This window comes from Phragmites australis, chromosome 5 (assembly GCF_958298935.1).
Source record: "Phragmites australis chromosome 5, lpPhrAust1.1, whole genome shotgun sequence".
Classification (NCBI taxonomy): domain Eukaryota; kingdom Viridiplantae; phylum Streptophyta; class Magnoliopsida; order Poales; family Poaceae; genus Phragmites; species Phragmites australis.
Window position 1 is genome coordinate 4,773,550 of NC_084925.1, and position 21,503 is coordinate 4,795,052.

At 41.5% G+C, this 21,503-nt stretch overlaps 1 protein-coding gene across 1 annotated transcript; it reads right to left on the reverse strand.

The window, feature by feature from the left end:
• Nucleotides 1–6,518: 6,518 nt before the first annotated feature.
• LOC133917395 (uncharacterized) lies at nt 6,519–9,093 on the reverse strand. The gene is made up of 5 exons (XM_062361294.1): nt 8,516–9,093; nt 8,286–8,385; nt 7,882–7,981; nt 7,208–7,290; nt 6,519–7,082 (listed from the first exon to the last, which is right to left on the reverse strand). The coding sequence occupies exons 1-5, from the start codon at nt 8,709–8,711 to the stop codon at nt 6,755–6,757; spliced, it is 807 nt and encodes a 268-aa protein (XP_062217278.1). The 5' UTR covers nt 8,712–9,093; the 3' UTR covers nt 6,519–6,754.
• Nucleotides 9,094–21,503: the final 12,410 nt, after the last annotated feature.

Here is a 21,503-nt window from a genome sequence, read left to right on the forward strand (position 1 = left end):
TCCTAGTGCGTTCAAGAATTTCTTTAGCATATTTTTCTTGAGAGAGAATGAACCCACTGGCACTGTGCTGAACTTGAATACCAAGGAAGTAGTGTAGAGGACCAAGATCCTTAATGACAAACTCAGCACTCAGACGAGTGATGATCTGGTGTAGTAAAGCAGTAGTAGAAGCCGTGAGAACAATATCATCGACGTATAAAAGGATATATGCAATTTCAGCACCTTGTTTGTACACAAAGAGTGAGGAATCAGAGCTAGTCGGATGCATGACGAGGGACCGAAGATATCCGTCAAAGTGAAGGAACCAAGCGCGTGACGTCTGCTTCAATCCATAAAGGGATTTGGACAGAAAACACACATGATCGGGCTTGGAGACATCGACAAGCTAGCGGCACCATGGTTCTGCCGCGTACGTAGCAGGTGGCTCCGCGGGCCCGGGGCGACGTTCCTGCAGGTGGCGCGGGGCATGCGGACCGATCGATCTCTTTCGGCGGCGGGGCCGCGAGCGCGTACGCACGCCGCGGCGTGCTGCATGGCGGTCGGTGGCCGCTGCCGCCTGGCAGATTCTGATACTCTTCACCAGGTGCTGCTCCAAAGAATAAAGAAGGCCAATAATGAAGAATGTACTGGTAGTGCTGGTAAGGCACACGACGTACACCACAAATCTCCATTATTCCATTGAGCTCCATCAACACACTTAGCCCATCTCCAATCCACTGCTACAGTACCCAAAACACTGTAGCACTCGAATTTTCTCCCCACCAAAAGTTGTATTCATGTTGAGGAGAGAATCCATTACTCCAAATTTACTGAAAATACTGTAGCAATCGTAATACTATTCATAGAGATTGACTGTGGGTCTGGAGGGAGGAGAAGAGTAGTAGAAGGTAGGAAATAAGGTAACTGTTGGAGATAGAAAAAAATAAAGAGTACTGTAATAGTGTTAGAGTATATTGTAATATTGTTATAGGGATGGATTTTTAGAATATCTGTTAGAGATGATCTTTGTCTGATGAATCTATTACTCTGTTTGATAGAACTCTGAGATTTATATAGGATTTAAGTTTGTAGAATAAAATAAAATAATTTAAATATTTTTTAATCTAAAATAAGAATAAGATGTTTTAACAAAAACCTTATATAGCTCTAGGTACATAAATTTTTAGATCCAGAGATAACCCGTTCCAGTAATTTTTATAGATAGAACTCTATCAAATAGACTATAAAAGTCATAGTCAAATCCTAAAAAATCATTACATCATACGGTTCCTAGCTACATGCTGAAATGTTCGACGTAATTTTACTACTATGGGAGCCAAAGGATCTCTCGTTATATAAGAAAGGAATAAAAGTAGAAGATTTCAAGATCTGAGGATAAGATACAAACTGAAGTAGTGTGGCAGCAGGCAGTCTTTTCCCCCCCTCATTTGAAGGCATACAGATTCGACGTTGAAGAGTATGAACGGACCGAGTCTCATTTCCGATAACACAAAGTAATCCAAAGGTTAAAAGGCACAGGAAAATCTTGCAGCATTACCGACGTGTTCTCGGTGCATGCTTGACTACCCGGCAAAGGAAGTCCATGGATCAATGGAATAGTTCAGTAGCTCATAATACTCCATAACCTTGCAATTGGATCGCAAACTAACTCTCGGAGATTTTTTAGGATAGATGATAAGCATGCCATGTTCATGTGCTTAACACAGCTTCCACCCTTAACATTTCGAAACAGGACGTGATGATTTCTCAGCTCAGGATTTTAATCTTAAAAATAAAGACAATGGTTTTCAATGGGTTCTGGTTGCGGTATATGGAGTAGCACAATCAAAATATAATGAACACTTCTTAGCTAAACTAGTTTATGCTTGTCGAACTAAAACGCTACTTGTTTTGATTAGGGTGACTTTAACATAATTCGAAGTCCCGTTGAAAAGAACAATGATAGGTATGACGACATATTGCCTTTCATTTTCAATGCTATCATCAATAGTTTTGAATTGAGAGAACTAGAAATGTCTTGTGTTCGCATGGACTAATTCTTTAGAAGCCCTTACCTTTGAGAAGCTAGATAGTTCACTTGGGCTCTTTCTAGAGACATTTTAGATCACATACCTCTACTACTAAGCTCTTAGAATGTAATAAGTCATGATAATCATCATTTGTTCAGATCAAGTTGTTACAGCCGTATGAGATTGGTCTTAAACATTTTCTTCATGAGAGGTTGGTACACCTACTTAGGGAAGAGGAGACCAAATGACAACAACGGTCGGAGGCAACAAACCTTTTTTACAAAGTGATTCTAATATAAAATATTTTCAGTTGATAGCGAATGACAAACGTAAAAAAACAAGAATCTTTTAGCTTGAACATGGAGGCAAAATTATTAAAGGGGATGACGCCCTTAAAGAGCATATCATTCAGTATTATAAAGGTCTGTTTGGCCCCACCGAGAATAACAATCTTTCTATGATTGAAAATCAAAGGGGGATATACCACAATTGATCAATACTGAGAATGGGTTGCTTACAGAAATGTTCACTGAAGACGAGGTGAAAGTGGAAATATTCCAAATGGAAAATAATAAGACCTCGTGCCCTGATGGTTTTCTTGCTGAATTCTACCAAATTTTCTAGGAAATTATAAAAGGAGATATTTTTTGTTCTCTTCCATGAATTTCATAAAGAAAATCTACCACTGTACAGCCTGAACATTAGAATTATAATGTTGTTATCAAAGAAATCAGATGCAACACAAATCCCACAATATAGACATATTTGTTCACTTAACGTTAGTTTCAAAATCTGCACCAAGATAGTAGTAGTTAATGGACTTGCTGATATTGCACAAAATGTTATTTGACCAACTCAAACTGCGTTCATACCAGATCGATATATTGTGGAAGGGGTTGTAATCCTTCACGAAACTATACATGAAATGCATCGAAGAAAACTCAATGGAGTTATTCTTAAATTTAACTTTGAAAAAGCATACAACAAGGTTAAATGGTTGTTCCTATAACAAACTCTTAGAATGAAAGATTTTTCATCAAAATGGTGTAGATGGATAGAACAATTTGTCTCTGGGGTAGTGTAGGTATAAATGTAAATGATGACTTAGGAAGATACTTTCAAACTAAAAAAAGTTTGAGACAATGTGACCCACTTTCACCAATGCTATTTAATTTGGTAGTTGATATGCTTGCTATATTAATAGTCAGTACGAAGGAAAATGGTCAAGTCTTAAGGGTAGTCTCTCATCTTGTTCATGATAATCTTCCAATACTTCAATATACAGATGATACTATACTTTTTATAGATCACGATTTAAAAAAGGCTAAGAATATGAAGCTCCTCCTTAATATTTTTGAGAAATTATCAGGTCTTAAAATTAATTTTCATAATAGTGAGTTATTCTGTTATGGAGCGGCAGAAGACTTTGAACACCAATACTCACAATTATTTGGTTGTGACATAAAATATTATCATTTCCGATATCTTGGAATCCTAATGCACCATAAAAAGATATGCAATAAAGACTAGAAATTGGTAGAAGATAGATTCAAAAACAAATTAAGTTCATGAAAAGGCAAATATCTATCGTATGGGGGTAGATTGATGCTCATTAATTCTGTCCTTAGTAGTATGTCAATGTTTATGCTATCTTTCTTTGAAGCTCCTAAAATGATCATGAAGAAGTTAGATTACTACATATCTATATTCTTCTGGCAAAGGATGATAATAGGAAAAAAAAACAGGCTTACCAAATGTAACATAATTTGTAGACCTAAAGATTAAGGGGATATGGGAATCTTTGATCTTAATCTGCAAAATAAATATTTACTTAGCAAGTGGCTTTTCAAGTTAATCAATAAGAATGGGATGTGGCAACGGTTATTATGAGAAAAATACCTTGGGAATAAGACCATTGCTCAACTAGAAAAAAAAAACCCAGTGACTCACAGTTCCGGTCGGGGCTAATGAGTGTCAAACCTAATTTTCTCAATATGAAAAACTTTAGGATACAAAGTGGCACTAAAATAATATCCTGGGAGGATAGATGGCTGGGTAATAGTACACTTAGAGAGTAATACCCTAGATTATATAACATCGTTCATCATAAACATGCCTCAATAGCAAGTGTATTTTCATCAGTCCCTTCAAACGTTTCTTTTCGCCGATCTTTAGTAGAAGATAAATTGGAGGACTGGATGAATTTGGTTGATAAGGTGGAGATTGTACAACTCATGGATCAACCAGATTCTTTTAGGCGGTCTCTACATAAATTTGGATAATTTTTGGTACAATCTATTTATAAAGTCATGATTAACTAGGACTTCTCTAATAACAATCATTCTCTTTGAAAGCTTAAAATTCCTCTCAAGATCAATTTTTTTAGGGTATTTGAAAAGAGGTGTCATTCTCACCAAAGATAACTTACTCAAAAGGAATTGAAAAGGTTATGAGAAGTGTTGTTTTTTGACCATAAAGAAACAATTCAACACTTTTTCTTTGATTGTCCTATGGCTAAGTTCATTTGGCGAGTTGTATGTTTGACCTTTGGCTTAAGACCCCCAACTAGTGTCACAAATTGCTTTGAATCATGACTAAATGAGATTGATGCATACCTGAAAAAATAAATTTTGGTGGAAGTCGAAGCTTTATATTGTGCAATTTGGCGAAGCCGGAATGACACCATCTTTAATAAAGCAAGAAATGGACTATTCTATGCAGGTGATCTTCAAAGGAACATATTGGTGCTGCCTATGGGCTATGTTTTAAAACGCGGGAACAAGGGATACTATGAAAGTTGTATGTTGCCAGTTGGAGATTATAACAATTGAGATCTTTGCAGAAAATGGATGGAAGTTTAGTAATATGATATGTTTATGATGTTATTCTACATTCATATTCTAGCATTTTTGGGTCAATTGTTGGACCTTTTATAGCAACATGCTTGCTTTAAACCTTGTAATAAGTATCAGCTACGTACATCCATGGGTGTAAAGACTATGATATATTCATTACTTTGATGAAATAGAACACCCTTTATCTTAAAAAAACATTTCGAATTTTTCGGATATACCACAGATGTAGCACTGCACTTCGAACTTTGCAGTGTAAACAAAAGAGTTGTTCATTGTCAAAAAGCTAGTCATCCTTGTTCAAATTACCCTGAAAATTCTGTTCAAACAGATCGCTATCCTTAACCGAAAGCACCAGCTTGTTCTAGGACAGATCGATCATATGTTTATTATGTATTGACCTTGATCAACAAGAACCAATTACACACACCTAGTGAAGTAAAAAACTAGTTTTTTCTTCTTCTTTTAGCGAAGGGATTGAATAACCGGTTCCTCTTTGCAAGCAAGTTCACAGAGCCACATAGGTCAAATTGAAGGTGTGAGTGCAACCCAAAGGAAAAGCAAGCTAGATTTGGTTCACAATCCAAAGGTGGTTGCTGCCTAACGAGATCAAACCTAACCCTCATGCCATTTGTCAACTCCCCTCCCCTCCTCTTTCCCCGCGCGCGCACATTCAAAGTCCTTGCCGCACACGTCTCATGCACGCCGGCCCCCATCGATCGTCTCACCATTTAAGCCTCCTCCTCCTCTCGTCCAGGCCAAGGCCACTCTGACAAACTTACACCTCGCAATAATCTCGCACGCAATTTGCAGCAGCAAGCTTCGTCGATCTCCTCCTGAGCATTCGTCTCGGGTATCGTGAAGGCGCAACGGTCGCCGTCGTCGTCGTCACCGCCGCTGCCGCCACGGTCGAGATAGGATCAGGCCATCAGGATGGCCTTCCGGTCGTCTCGGTTGGCTGTTCGTGTGGTGGTTGCGGTGGTGTTCTTGCTTCTCTGCGGCTATGCTATAAGCACAGCGGAGTGCGGCAGGCCTTTGCATGATCGCGGCAGCGGGTTCTCGCCGGCGAACTTGCCGGTGTTCGTGGTCGCGAGGGCCGGGCCGAGTCGACGAGGTGCTGGCCATTAGTAGTTCCGTAGAGCACCGCCTCTGGATCTCAATCAAGTTCTCTCAAAGTGTAATCAAGGGTTTTTCTTTGTTAACTTTTCTAGTTCTTCTGCTGCTGTTTCATTTGTTCTTTCCAAATGGATATCTCATAGCTTGTGATATGGTGCCAAGTTTTGTTAATATTTCCCCCTTGATGTTTAGTTTTTTTTTTTAACTCGGTTGTCTTGTTTTTATTTTTCTGGTACATGTAAAACAGGATAATGATTTGAGCTTGTAAGAACAATAAGGTCAAGAGATTCAACTCTTAGGTCTCCAATTCCTGCAGAAATTGAATCGTTTCATATGAAATTCCTGAGTTCCAAATGGGCTCTAAGATAGTAAAATGTCAACAAGACAAGCACTTTTATACTGGTTCACTGATCTTACTTGCAGGGTCTGCATGTCGGCACATGCACACGTTATTCAGAGTAGAACAAAGTGTATATTATGAAATTTCATGAGGCGTCAGTTGTTGTTTCTTAGGCAACAAAGAGTTCCATACATAGCTGAATCCTCTCATTGCACTGCATAATAAGATCGTCAATTTTCAAAGGATCAATAAGTCAGAGCATACATATATATACATAGAACTTTGAGGATCACCTAAGCTAACGGCTTTTGAAAGTTATGAAAGGAATCATGGCCGTATGAAGAAGCGTCCAAATAGACAGAAAAACGACACCATTTCAGAACTTCATTTGAGTGAAATAAAGCTGACATATATCACAGAAATCATCCATTTTTCCTTCAGTTGCACCGTGTCTTCAATCTTTTTGAAGACAACCACTTCCCCAGCTTCGGTCGAGTATTTTTCTTCTCACAACATGATGGTGCAGTGTCTTCTGCGTGCGTTTTCCTGTTACTCCTCAATCTAGAATATGAGAACCAACCACGAAAGAAACTTCCCTTCTTGCGACTTTCTTCCATGCATTGCTCATTGTACTGATAAACACAAATCTCTTCTAAAACACTAGTGGAACGCCTCGTGTCAGTAAACTTCTCACCCTCATCTTCGTTGAGCTCATCCAACAAAGTCCTAGGCCTGTAACTGAAATCATCCAACGAAGTCCTTGACCTACAATAGGATATCATTTGTAATGTTAGCAGCTGTGTGCAAATAGAATTTTGCGCTTCATGGAAATCGAAGATGTGTGATCAAGCAGACAAAAGGTCATATAGGGGCATTAGAATATTTGATACCTTCTGTGAGATGCAGCCTTGTGGTTTTTGGAAAGACTCTTGCACGGGCTGTAGTCGACAGAGAGATGCTGGGCAAAATGAAGCTGCATGAAGGGAGAAATATAAGAAAAGGCATAGCACCTAAAGCGAGGATATGGAACATCACAATGTGAATTAGTATAGAAAATGTCACAAATACTAAAAATACCTCGAAGAGACAAATATTACTAGAAATGTGTGCTACATTTGATTATTTAAGCAGACTGACTTGACAGTAATTGATGGACTTTTCTATTTAGTATTGAAAGCACACAAATGCCTGATCACTGTGACGACCTAAATTTCCTTCGAAATCAAGAAACAGAAGAGATCACAAAAGTAGTACAGCGTAGTTCTGGAATCTGGACTATATCACGGTTACTGAACATCTAATACAAGAGGATCTCAACTGGTATCAATAGAATCAAGCTGAATTAAGGGATTTGAGCATTGAGTTACTTTGTGCAGATTGTGGTTCACAAGAAAGTTTAACCAAGGATGCAATTGTTTCTGCAAATGTCTTATATTCCTACCAGTTCCTATCTTGTGTATAAACAAGTAACTATACCAGTTTTTTTAAGCAGGACATATGATATTCCAGCTTAAAGGAAAAAATGCATTCAAGAACCCATGGCAGAGCAGGAAAGTGCAGATACCTCATCACCATCTCTTATACCAAATGCACGCAATGTTGCCTTGTCATGCGTGAGTTTCTCGTCCTTGAAGCATAAGCAGAAGTGACTCCACACGTGCTGCCTACAACAAGCAAGCAGCAACCTTGAATGTTAAACTGCCAACAATCATCAAAGTCTCATTTAATTAATCCAGCATCAAGAAGAAATCTGAAACCAAAACCACGAACCTATTTTTTTGTGATTACAAATTCGCAATCCAATCATTAAGCTAACTCTCATATTCTTTCAGTTTTCTTTTGAGGAATGCAATCCAATTGTTTATGTTTAGGCAATGTTAACATTGGACATCACAATGCAATGCAAGAACAAACAACTAGCGAATTCCACATCACGTGATAGAATTGTATGTGCACGTGACGGCGTACCAAGAAATGGTCCTCTCGGCGTCGTCAAAGAGGGCGAAGAACACGTCCTCGATAGCCGCCTTGAGCTCCCACACCGCAGCCGACCTTGCGATTTGCACATCTGTTTTGAGCAGGAGAAAAACCGTAACCCACATCAGAAATTCTCAATTCAATGTCGCATCAGGAATCCACCGACCAACCAACCACCAAACGAATTCGGGTGAAAAGAAAGGGGGAAAGATTTTGGGTACCGAAGCAGGAATCGTCGAGCTTGCGGACGGTGAGGCGCAGGCGCGGCTCGGGGAGGCGGCGGTACGAGAAGCTGCTACGGCGGCCGCAGGCGAGCGAGCCGATGCAGTCCGCGCCGCCGCCGGAGATGTCCTCGAGGGCAAGGGTGGCGTCAATATCGCTGGCGTCGGGTGACGCCGAGCGGAGGCCGGCCGGCATCGCACAGCATCGACCGAACCCAAGAAACCAAGAACCACCCTTCCTTCAAGAACCACCAACAATTCTCCCGCGGCTCGGAACCAGCAAACAACTGCTCCCAAGAATCTTCTTGGACACAACAATCCTCAGCAAAACAACGAGGTTTCCTTCACCCCCGTCAAGAACGAATCGATAATGGATTTCTCCGACCTAAGAAACCGATCGATCAAGAGAAGAGAGGAGGGATTCTCAGTTTGTAGGCGAGAACGAACCGAGCAATGACCCCAAGATCGGTGGCAGGAAACGGTGGGGGTTTGGTTCTCGAGGGCGCTTCGCTTCCTCCTCCCTGCGCGGCGGTTGTCGTCTTGCCGAGGGGTGGAGGAGGCTGGCTGCGCCTGCGCCTCGGGGAAAGCGAACGCTAGCCGTTGGAGGCGTGCTTGGGGAGCCGGTAGCCGTTCGGTGGCCCGCAGTTCGGGGGATATGGGCTGCCACGCTGGCCATGTTTGATGGATGGCCTCCCGGCCCAGTTGAGGGGCCGTCGAGTTCGGATTTTTTATATATTTTTTCTTTAATAATTTCAAAATACACGTCGGTTTAAAAAAGCCATATCTAACCTACCGTCGCTCATTCAACGGGTGAGAACAAGGTCTCGCCCGTTGAACGGGTGAGATATTATGGGCCCAGACGTCCGTGGTATTTATGCGATTTAATTAATCGGAGAGAGGTAGATCTTGCCCGTTCACTGAGCGAGATGAAGCTATCGCTCGCTAAATGGGCGAGACCTCCATGGGTGCGGCGCCGCATGGTCCCATCCAAAAGGTATCGTCCGTTGAGTGGGCGAGATGTTCTGGACGTCAGCTTCATTTGCTCCCACACCCGAGCCAAGAGAAGAGAAGAGGAGAGGAGAGGAGAGGAGAGGAGAAGAGAGGAGAGGGGAGGGGAGAGGGAAAAATTGCGGTGAAGCTCTGCTGGAGAGAGGAGGTATTTTTTTCAGATTATTTTATAAACCTGGTAGGATAGCTAGTAGTGCTAGATATTAACATAGATATGATACGAGATCTAGAATTTTTTTACAAACTTGGTAGGATAGTCACTAGATTTATGTTAGAATATAGATCTAGTTTTTGAATTAGGGTTAGATATAGTTTAGTAATTAGATACTATTTAAACGTATATCTTAGCAATTAAATGTAGTATTTAGACATATGTTAGGTATTAGATGTAGGTTTTAGATATAGTCTAGTTGTACCTGAATTTTTCATTGTAGATGTAGTTTTACATATTTATTTTTGTTTGGTTGCAATAATATTAGAGTTTTTGTCGATGGTTACCAGGTATGTCGGATATGTGGTAGTTTAGGATTTTTTATAGGGACAGTGAAATATTATATGGTCCGGAAGAGATAGTACTGTCCGTATTTTAGTCAATGGATAAGGGTATCTCAAGACCTATGCACAAAAGTGTCGGACACTTGTATGCGTGGTTGATGCGGGGTTTCAAAATAGACCCCGAGGTTCAAGAGATGACCATTAGCATTGTGGGCAACCGTACCAGAGAAGGTGTGTACTGGGAGGTGTTCCCGCTCTGGGAAGATCATGTGTGGAAGAGATATCTGTAGGATGTTGTGCACAGAGGTTGGCCTCCGATGTTGCTTGTGCAATGGAAGAATAAGGAGACAGCTAGGGAGATGCAGGGTGTGGAATACGCGGAGGAGGAGGGTGATGAGGAAGACAATGAGGAGGATGTCGATCCGGATGGTACACGTTCATCGGATTATTCGACTGAACCGACCGGTGATGCAGATGAGAGGGAGCGAATTCCTTCTCTAATTGAACAGATGCAGCAGGATGATCTTTAGGCTGATGAGTCTCCTGAGTATGACATCTCGGATGATGAGGACGATGCTCTGGTTCCCACCGACTGCAACAATCCAAACTTCAACAACCTTGTGGTGAATGAGGGGAATCAAGTGGCCTGGGAGTATACACAGAATAAGGTGACCCAAGGTGCTAGGTATCCTACCAGTCAAGCCATGAAGGATGCCGTGATTCAATGGTCGACATCGCTACGACGACAGTTTTATGTTGTGAAGTCAAGCAAGAAGGAATATGGTGTGAAGTGCGTCAATGAGGGTTGCCAGTGGAGAGTGCATGGCTTCGAGAGAAAGTGGGTTGACTATTGGGAGGTGTCGATTGTTGACGAGCACACTTGCATGATGGACGGACTTGAGCCCAGCCAAAGGAACATCACCTCAGCCTTTGTCGTCAATGTGATGTATGCCTAGATTATGAACAACTTGAACTATGAACTCAGGTCAATAATCAGGCAAATCGAGTTCAGACCGATCAGGCAAAACTAAAGCCTCTTCCAAAATTTGAATCTCCTCCCCCCAAACCTTGGAAAATGACCCTGCCCCCCGAATAGCTCCAGTTCAGACCGATCAACTCCCTTTTGGGCAGCTTTGCTTGTTCTGAACAGTAGCTGGTCGAGGGTGGTATATTGTGCTAGATTATCATAGATTATCATTATCGCACTCGGTTTTTGGATGGACCCTATGACAATAATGAAGATAATCTAGTCGGTTACAGTCACGAACCAACTAGAATCAAAATCTAGTCGGATCTAAGCCGGAACCAACTGTGGTATGTGGTTAAAAACCGATTGATGAGAATACCGTGTAGCAGAGAAGCAACTATGATAATCATGATCACAATTAGTTTCTGAAAACCGACTACGATCAAGATATTTGAGCCAACTACGCTTAAGGTTTTTATAGTAGTGTAACATCAACTAGCTACATATGATTTAAGCACTTATTCTGGCCATTGTTAAAACAAAATTGCCATACTAAACTATTAACAAAGAGGTACAATTTCTGCAACAACATACATCATTTCAACTAATCTGACACCTAACTAACGACGAAACCAAAACATCAATAAAGGTTATATGTTGGTCAAGGAAAGTTGTTTTTTTTTACATTGTCTACATCACAATGACAGTCATGTATTGCGCCACCAAAAGCCCAAAACTACCTTATGCCAAAAATTTCTATGTATCATCCTAAACACAGCTATTTTTCATCCATACCATCAAACTTTGATGAGTATCCGAAAATACCAAAAAAATATCTTGACATCTTGCATCACTGTTCACACCTTTATATAGAACAGGCCGATCATGAATATGATGCATGCCTCTGCTGTCACACACGTTCTTGTTGACCTTTGCGGACACGGAAGCAAGACGAAAGAGAAAGAGTAAAAAGTCATCTTGACATCTTGTTGGTATCGAGGCCAAGGGTTATTCTTCTATTGTTAAAAAAATAATTAAGTATTTTATAATTTACTAGTTGTGTGTTCATGCGTTGTAACAGAAATAAAATTTGCACAAGATAACATCAAGCATATGCATAGACATTGCAAACAAGAACATTAATGATAAGGATTTTCAAACCTACTGAAGGCAATGAAAAAGTGAAACATCAACAACTTTGCAACAAGTAAACAAATTTCAGTGGCCATACTTGCAAGATTCTAGCTCTTGCTTCTTCTGATGGATGAGGGAACTCAACCTTCCGATCCAGATGACCAGATAGTATGAAAACAAAAGAGGGAGAAATTAAAAAAAAAGGATCAGGATAGGTGCTAGGGACATCTTTGCCAAAATTACATAACTTACATAGAGATATATGCATCCATTTGTTCATTAAAGATTAAACAATCAAGCAGAAGCATCAAGTAGAAGCATGATCCCCACCATTCGAGCAAACATCTTATCAACAAAATTGGGTTGTCTACAAATGAAGAGCCCCCCCCCCCCCCGCCCGGTCACTTTGAAAATGAGTAAATGAATATGATTGTTGTGCAATCTGTGATATTGTATCACTCCAAGATAAAGAAGCTGAAAATCGAATATCATTACCAACCATAATATTTTGTAAACTGAGAACCTTATGCATATTTACACTAAAATGAACTGAACATCATCAGCCTTTTCAAAAGAAAGAAAATGAATATCATCAGTACCCAAATATTTAAACGTGATTGGCACATATTGTATTACCAATCATGATATTTCTTTAAACTGAAGAGCATCTATATGTTTTCAGTAAAATGAACAGAACATTGTCAACCTTTTCAAAAGAAAAAAAACTCAATATCATTTGTACCCAAAAATTGAAAGTTGATGGGCATATACTGAAATCGGTAACACCGGAATTAATCTAAAAAATGATTGTAATCAGAATCTATTTGTACACGTTAATTTGACAAGAATAAAGGATAATACTTTGAACAGTGGTTATTGTTATGATTAAGCTCTCTAATCAAGCAATTTAAAGATGTGAAATAACGCATGGTATCTGATTATTTTCACATACCTTGTTGCGCCACCGTAGATAGGGAAGGCATGACGGAGGTGACCTTATAATTCATATAAGGTCAAACATACTTAAAATGTAGGAGGATTGTATGATAACATAAATCAAAAGAGGGTAAGAAAAAACTTACGCGCATGTATCTCCTCGTTGGATCTACCTCCATGTACTCAACATCGACCAATTCATCACCACCACCAAACACCTCCATTTTGGATCAGCCGAGCAAACGAATCTACGATTAGACACCGAGAGCGAGAGAGGAAGCAACGGAGAGAAATGGACCGGCGAGGTCGCCGGAGGGAAGGCGGGGCCGGCGCTACTCCCTGGGCGCAGCAGGAGAGTCGGGGGCGGGCGGTGCCGGGCGTTCAGTGAAGGGCTCGGAGAAGAGGGGCGTACGATGGCAGCATGGGGAGGCAGCGGTGGCTGCGCAGCGATGACATCAGCTTCGCCCGTCTCGCAACGCCTATGGCCCAGCACCTCATTCTCCCTCGATCGGTCTCCTCTCGTCGCCGGCAGTGGCGGTGTACCCGGAACCCATAGTAGGCTTCCGCCCTAGGAGGAGGCTGCGGCCATGGAGGGTTTGGGGCGATATGAGGCTAGGGATCCGGGAAGGAGCGAGCAGGTGCGGGTCATGGGGGGGTCTGGGAGGTGGCGGAGTGGATCGGGGAGGAAGCGACGTGCAGAGATCGACTAGAGTGGCCACCTGTCAGGCGTGGCAGGACGTTCTGTTTCTGTTTGGTGTGGGAGAACTATTACTTATTTTTTAAATAATAGGGATGTTGACTGTAAATTAATGTAAGCATATATAGTAAATGTAGTTAGGACCTGTTAATTTATAACAAACGATTCCATAGAAAATCCAAAGCCACTTATTCCTCGCACACTTCTGCTGAAGTCCTGTGTATTCAAAGCATGTCCTGTATGTTTTGCTATCCTTCAAAATTCATACATAATTCGTATATATAGGTACAAGTAAATTATCTAGATGTGTAGATATATCCATGACTTTTAACGGTGATGTACATGCGAGTGTCAGTATGGGCGTGCATCTATAGATGTACTTGACTAGCTTGTTTGGCTGAGTCATGTTTGTGCCCCTTCTATTACTACTTTCCACAGTCCATATATAGACAGCTAGAGGTTGCAGTACTACTTGGTGCAGGATTGGCACGCCACTGACATCAATCGATCATTTACAGATCAAGAACAGCATAATCAATAATGTAAAAAATGAAACTTGCATAATATTCTTGCAAAAGTACATGGCCAAGAATAGTTAGTGCCCCAGCAGCAAAGCTACGCAACTTTTGATTTTGTACAAAAAGAGGTTCTGATCCGTTTGCTTATCACAACGACTAATGTGAAAAATTAAAATGCGTAAAATTCCTTGGTTTCTTTGCATATCCATGCCAAGTGTATTTTCTCAACCTAATTTCAGCCATGCCAATTAGCAAATAGGTTAAAGTTGTCTCCATATTAATACTGATCTATATTAGTGACTGATCTAACCAACTGTGTGCCTCGGCTAAGGTAATACAGAATCGTGTGTAGTGAGTGATAAGAATTCAGAACAACAAAAGGTTGCATGCTTGTGTCCAAGAAAAAAAAGGAAAAAGAGTGTGGATCCAATTGAAGAACAATCAGCTGCAACAGGTAGCCAACAAGAAATTAGTGACTGATCTAACCTTGCAATAAGTAGAACTCTTTTTGTATATACATATGGTGGAAGGAAGTGATATTGGCGCGGCTCAATCAGATACCGGGTTTACTGTCACGTAAAACCCCATCATCGGATTGAACCTCACCAATATCGCTCTGTCCATCCACCATGCGATTCGTCATGTAGAGTACCGGCCGGCCGGCCAACCGTTGCAGACAGCTAGGTTGCTTCTTCCTCCTCTCTCCATCTCTCTCATCACAAGCTTTCTCTTATAAGTGTTCATCTACGTACCATCCATGACACACCTAGCTAGCTAGCTAGTCAGATCTCAATAAGTAAATCAAAAGGCATGAAACGCTCAATCAACTGGCGATCGATTCGATCTTCACATCGCTGTCCTGTTGCCAGCCATTTGCAAGACCATCAGATCGGGCTGAGCTTATCGTGCATGATAGGATTGGAGCAATAGGAAGTGGGTGAGGTAATAAAGCATTCAGCTTTGGCCAGTGCTAGCTGCTTACGGTGTTGTGCAGAGGGGCTGCTGGCTGGCTGGCTGCAGGAGTCATGTAGCACTACCAAGCTAGGCCTCCCACGCACAAGCATATTGCACTTCCATCTCAATATATCAGCATCTACCTGACAAACCCTAAGCTCAGCTAAGAGCCTAAGACTGGGAATTCTAGATTACATGGTTGGCATTAAGCAGCAGCAAGTACCATATGTGCAGGCCATGGTGAGAACACCACAGTCGTAGCTTTCTTTTAGAGCAAGGATGGAGAGGAGAGGAGAGGAGAGAGGGGGCATAATATAGCAGGGCCGGGGCAGCACAGCACGCATTGGGAGGGGAAGGTAATGAGTGCAATGATGACATGAAGAAGGCTTTCTCTCTCTCTCTCTCTACCCATGCACATTCACCAGTAGTTAATGGTTCTATGAACCATAGAGTCAATCAATCTTGAAAGCAATATTTCATTAGGTAACTCAAATAATTTTGAAATAACTTCATACTCCTTGACCCATGCATACTGTTGTACACTAATCAACTCCATGAATTGTGCCACACAAAGAACATGTTGATTACATTACATGCATGCATGGTCAGACATAACACGCCATTAGTCTAGTCGAAATTAATAGAAGTACTAGATGAATCGAGCTTTGCGGAGGCCAGCCGAGATGAGGCACCGATACGGTCGCAGGGTGAGGAAATAGAGGTGAGAACATCTTCTCCTGCAATCGAAGAGCTAGTTGGCAGTGGCACTACCCGCCATCGGGAGCAGGAGCGCCGAATATGTGGCGCCTAGAAAGAAGCCTCGGAGGTTACGTACAAACCATGCTCCATAATATATGAAGCAAGCTTGCCATCTTAAACAATAATCTTTCTAGCATTTACGGAATACATAGATGTACTTATATGCTCACGTGAAAGCAGCACTTCTAAGTCACTATAATTTTACTATATCTTTTCGTTCATAAATGGCAATATGGTACTAGCATAACAGCTTAAGCTAGCTCTGAACGTGCGAAGATTGTTGTGCAGTGTATGCACCCAACCACTGAGCGGAGACAGCGGCGTTAAAGTGGTTCTGCAGTGACACCGCGGCCGGGGACAAAGGTCTCGATCGCCTTGGTGCTGCTTCTCTTCAGTTTAGTCTCGTGCCGTCTGCGTCTACTCATTATCACCACTGTTAATGCTTGACGACTTCTGATTTTTGGAGGTGGAACCTGAGCTTTCGTTTCAACGTGCAACGTTAGTATGCCGAAGAAGGCACATTCCATGCACTCCTTAACACTGGTAAGCAGGATGAGACTCTTGGTGATAATGCAAAATTACAAGTGCCATGGGATCCGGGAGGTGGTACTATATTCCTCAGTGATTCGAGTGTACCAGCTTGGACAAGCCGACTATATTGAACTTAATCCTTGTCGTGGGTCTCGGAGACTCGATTGAAGTTTAGAGTACTAGTCATAACTTGCAAGGTTCGATCGTGCAGGATGTACGGGAGTAGTTGGAGTTCGAGTCGGAGTCGGATCGTGGGATGGCACGATTCGTGTTAGGATTCGAAGTTAGCATGTCGCTATAAATATTGTAATCTCTATTTCTTTTGTAAGTAAGATATAGTGTCGTGAAAGTCGCAAGTTGAGAAAAGTTGAATAGAGTCGAAAATTCCTCTAAGGAAAGCATCAGTCTTACTTCCGTTCTCGTCGAGTTTCTGCTGTTTGACGTTCTATTTGCTTCTCATCGAGATACATGAGTTCGTTCTAGCCGGATAGTACGTGACGCGCGTATAGCTGTTTGATTGGTTTGAGTGCAGCACGTACATCTGGTCGTGGCTGGTGGTCGTGAGTTGGCGTGCTCCCATCCTTCTGGTCACTCGGGTGGTCAAGGAGCCTAATCGCTTGTGTTGTCGCGAATCCGGAGTGGTCGCGCTCGTGATCCAGTGGTTGGACCCAACAGACTCTCAAAATGAGGAGAATGTCATGTACTCTATGGTGTATAGCATCATATGGGTTGAACGGTGAATTTTGGTTGGCATTGTTTGCAGCGACTGAGCTTGCACCAAAATTAAGAGGGAGCCACCTCAAATGATTGCATACTAATCTTTGTATAATTAGATAATTTATTACCTAACATCAATGCTATACTAAGGGTTTTGAAGTTATTAGGAGGGCCCCCATTGGCCTTCACTAAGCTCTGCCGGTGATTGTTTGGACCCAACTAACCTTAACACTAAAAAACAAGGAGCACCCTGACTGTACGTGAGGACAAGATTTGAAACCTTGGAAAGACTCGTTCCAAAAAGACCCAGAGAGTTATAGGAGTCATAAGAGAAGTAAACAAGAAATGCAAGATGTATTGATTCTTGTATGAGAAGAACTCCAACAAAAGAGACATAGGATGGATGCCAAAATATGGCAAGCTGTACAAGAAGCCATCGGCCAACAGCAACTGCAAGATAAAGATGTTGTTCTCCACAACCTTGGTGCTCGTTGGAATAGCTGTGCGTCCATGGACATTTCCGGAGATGACTTATGTTGTTATCATGTGGACGATACCAAAGACACCATAGAGTGCAAGCTTGTCATGCCCACTACGAACATTACCACCAATGTGGCTTTAGGCTTGGCTTAGCCTATGCAAGCCGAGGCTCAGTTCAACAATTGCCTGATACCATCGGGATATGCCAGGGTCCAAATGGATAGTGTACTACCCGGGTATCGCAAAATGGACATGGATATCCCTGGAGAGATAAAGCAGAAAAAACAGGGAGCAAGCAATATTGGTAATTTCTTCCTGTGGCACAAGCGCTACATATTGTTTGGCAAAGACACATATGATGAAGAAGAGGAGATGGACTCACATGGACACATCCCTTCAACCAGAAGATCTTTGACCCCCTAAGTCACCTCTAGGCAGAAGATCTCCAACTCCTACACCGCTGCACCAAGAGGTTCGAGGTCTCCGCCGCCAGCACCTGCGCCATCAAGAGGTCCAAGTCCTTTGCCACCAACACCTGCACCATCAAGAGGTTTGAGTCCTCCGCTGCCACCACCTGCAATGTCTAACAAGTTGATTTCATGTCAGAAATCGCTTTCATCTAAGAAGCTGGCACCGCCACCTCATGTAGGCATCTCCTCAACCGTAAGAACTAACTCATGAGGAATTGAGGCAGATAGTGAACACCAGTGTAACTGCACACTTCAAGCCAACTCAGCCTAAGATGAAGGATCCAGTCGATCCTGCAGCGCAGAAGTTTTTCATATCCATGGTGAAACAAAAACAGAAGGGGGCGCCAGATCCAAAATTGAAATTAGACTACGAGTGCATCAAGGAGAAGCCTTACCTAAAGGAGGCCTTGATCAAACAGTTTATTGCCAAAATCATAATTACACAAGACCAAATTCTCAATCGGGGAGACAGCATTGCCTTTCCATAGCTTAGATGGGAGTTTGAGTTGGGCAAACCGCTAGTCAAACCAGATGTGGTGGCCAACCTATCCTACCAAATGCGAAAATTCCATCAGTGGTACACGACAGAGACAAAAAAAGGGTAGAAAAATGATTGGCACTAGGTACAAAGATGAAGATATTCACAACGGCCCCGATGTATTGTGGCTAGAATTTAAGGAACTTTACAATGTTTACCAGCTAGACGACCTCGAACAGCATATCATGAGTTGCTAGACACTGTAAGTGTCTTAGATTTACATTCTTCTACTATTTAATTACATTTCTAACTTATTTCTTATGTAGAATGGAGGTACAGAAATGCAGAAAAGAATGCATTTACAAAGTAAAATTCCTCTACCCAGCACTTATCAACGAAAGACTTGTCAGAGATAATCCACACGAAACTGAGATCTATATATGGAAGGCTATGATCAAGCTACAATACAAGACATACATATGTTTACACACACACACACACACACACACACACACACACATATATATATATATGCAAGTATTACTGAATCCTCCTTGTCATCCAGCCCGATATGAGCAAGATCATTGTATTTGACTCACAAAGGAGACCACAAACACAATTTCAACATGTAATAGACTTGCTAAATAGGTTAAGTCGATCATTTCGTTATTCACTCTAGTAATATTCCATTCTATTGAATCTAAGTCTATTCGTATTATTCATAATCATGCGTAGGGCATTCGCACGATATTATAAGGACAATGTTTGATTATGTCCATACCAGAAGACATTCACTATCTGAACTAACTTTTTGTATGTACATAACATTCATATCTCAAATTCCTACTAAATGACTAGTTGCATGTCGCTAATGTTTCATTTTTTTCCCCAGTGTAACAGGCAGAAACAGGCAACAATTTATGTGGCTTCTATGTATGTGAGTTCATGCACACATTCACCGATGATAGGGTGCTCCAAGATGATGCAGAGGTATGCAAATACATATTGATGAGAGCTTCTTAGTTTCTACACGTGTTCTGTAAGATTAATTTCTTCAATTCTTTTAATGACAGGTAATCAAGTTGAACACAAGTAAACTTTTGTAACATCACCTCAACTCCATTCAAGAACAACTTATCGGGTTCGTCGATGATAAAGTGATAAGTCCAAAACGCAAGTTTTATATATGAGTCGGCATATAAAGTGTTTCCTTCAATGAGCACTCGGGACTTGCCGAGTTTGACAACTTCAGGTAGCAAGACAGGTTGAACCGCTTATTTGTTTCACTTACATGAATGTTTCAAATGAACCGTGAGATTTCTAAAATAAATTGTGAGTTGGAGAGTTTAAGCTATCTGTCCCAACCAACCAAAAACATTTGTGAATGACATGTTAATCGTGTATGTATATATGTGATTTGTAAATGAAATGTGTTGAGGTACAAACATATGTGATGAATTGTGTGTGTGTATATGTGCTATTTTCTAAATATGCTATTGTTGGCAACAATTGTACTGGGCGGAGGTTTGAGATTATCACTGCCGGTTCATGTAATGGATCGACAGTGATAATAATTATTGATTATCACTGTCGCTTAATCACCTGGTTGAGGTTGAGTGCTTTTACCACCTTGGAGACCATTCTAACAGCTAAAGCCTCGACCATGAGAGGGTTGTGAGCTTCTTGTACCTGGGCAGATATGAAAATTCTCGAATAGGAGACTGTGGTTCCTATGTTGTGGATGAAGATGTCGAGGCCTGCCTTTCTTGGTCATGTGGCTTGTGTATCTGGAACGATTTCCACATCGGTGTAGCATCTTGGTCCCGATAGAAGAGGTCTTGGGTGTTGTTGTGAAATTTGTGAAGCTAGCTGCACCTGGCGTCCATTTTCCTATGTACCTATCCGTCTATGTACCTGTTCGCTATCAGAAGTTAAAAACGTACCTGGTATTGTTCCTTGAGCTGCATGGTGCACCTGGTAAATCGTCTAGTATTTGTTGTTGAATCTTAAATCATTTCTTGCCTTCCACAAATACCATAGAAGAATGAAGACCACCAGAATTTTTTGCTCAATTCCTGCAACCTGGAACATGGCTAATATGGGTACATGTATTCTATCTTGTTCTTGTGGTAAAGCATATGTCCTAATTGATGGATTAGCTAAAACAAAGTTGCCCTGGCAAAGTTGCAGGTAAAGAATAAATGATGATGAATTTAGATTTGGTCGCACCTTTTGCATTTTTCATTAATGTGTGGAGTAGCGGCTGACTCTCTCTCCTGTTGCAAATGCTTGTCTCAGTGCGTCCAGACAAAGGTCTTGATCCTTGGCTGCATTACTTTGTGCTTCCAGATCTTGTCCATCAAGCTGAGAATGTTTGGTGGTAAAGTCCTGCTGCCTTCATTGGAGATGGGTTGATAATTCTACTGTTGGAGATGCTTATAAGCTTTCTTTATTGTGCATACACCTGAGGCTATAGGTTGCCGACATAAAATATCCTCTCTGTCATGACTTGATACATGTACCTGCATAATAATTCTCAAAGCTTGCTGGCAAAAAAATGACTTGTCCTTGTCATAACCTGATCCCAAGATTTTAAGTTGGGAAGCCACAAATCAGAGACAATGTTAGGGAGGTGTTTACCCGGAGCTAGAGTGATTAAGAGGGTGTGAAGGATCTGAAGGATTGAGGATAAAAAACAGATTTGGTGCCACGATTAGGAGCTTTCCAAATGGAGGTATATGTGAAGTATTTGGCTTTGAGGACAGCATTGAGATGGGAATCATAATTACTGATAATCATCCAAGCAATACAAATGATGAGGCTCTGATTCACAAACACGTACTC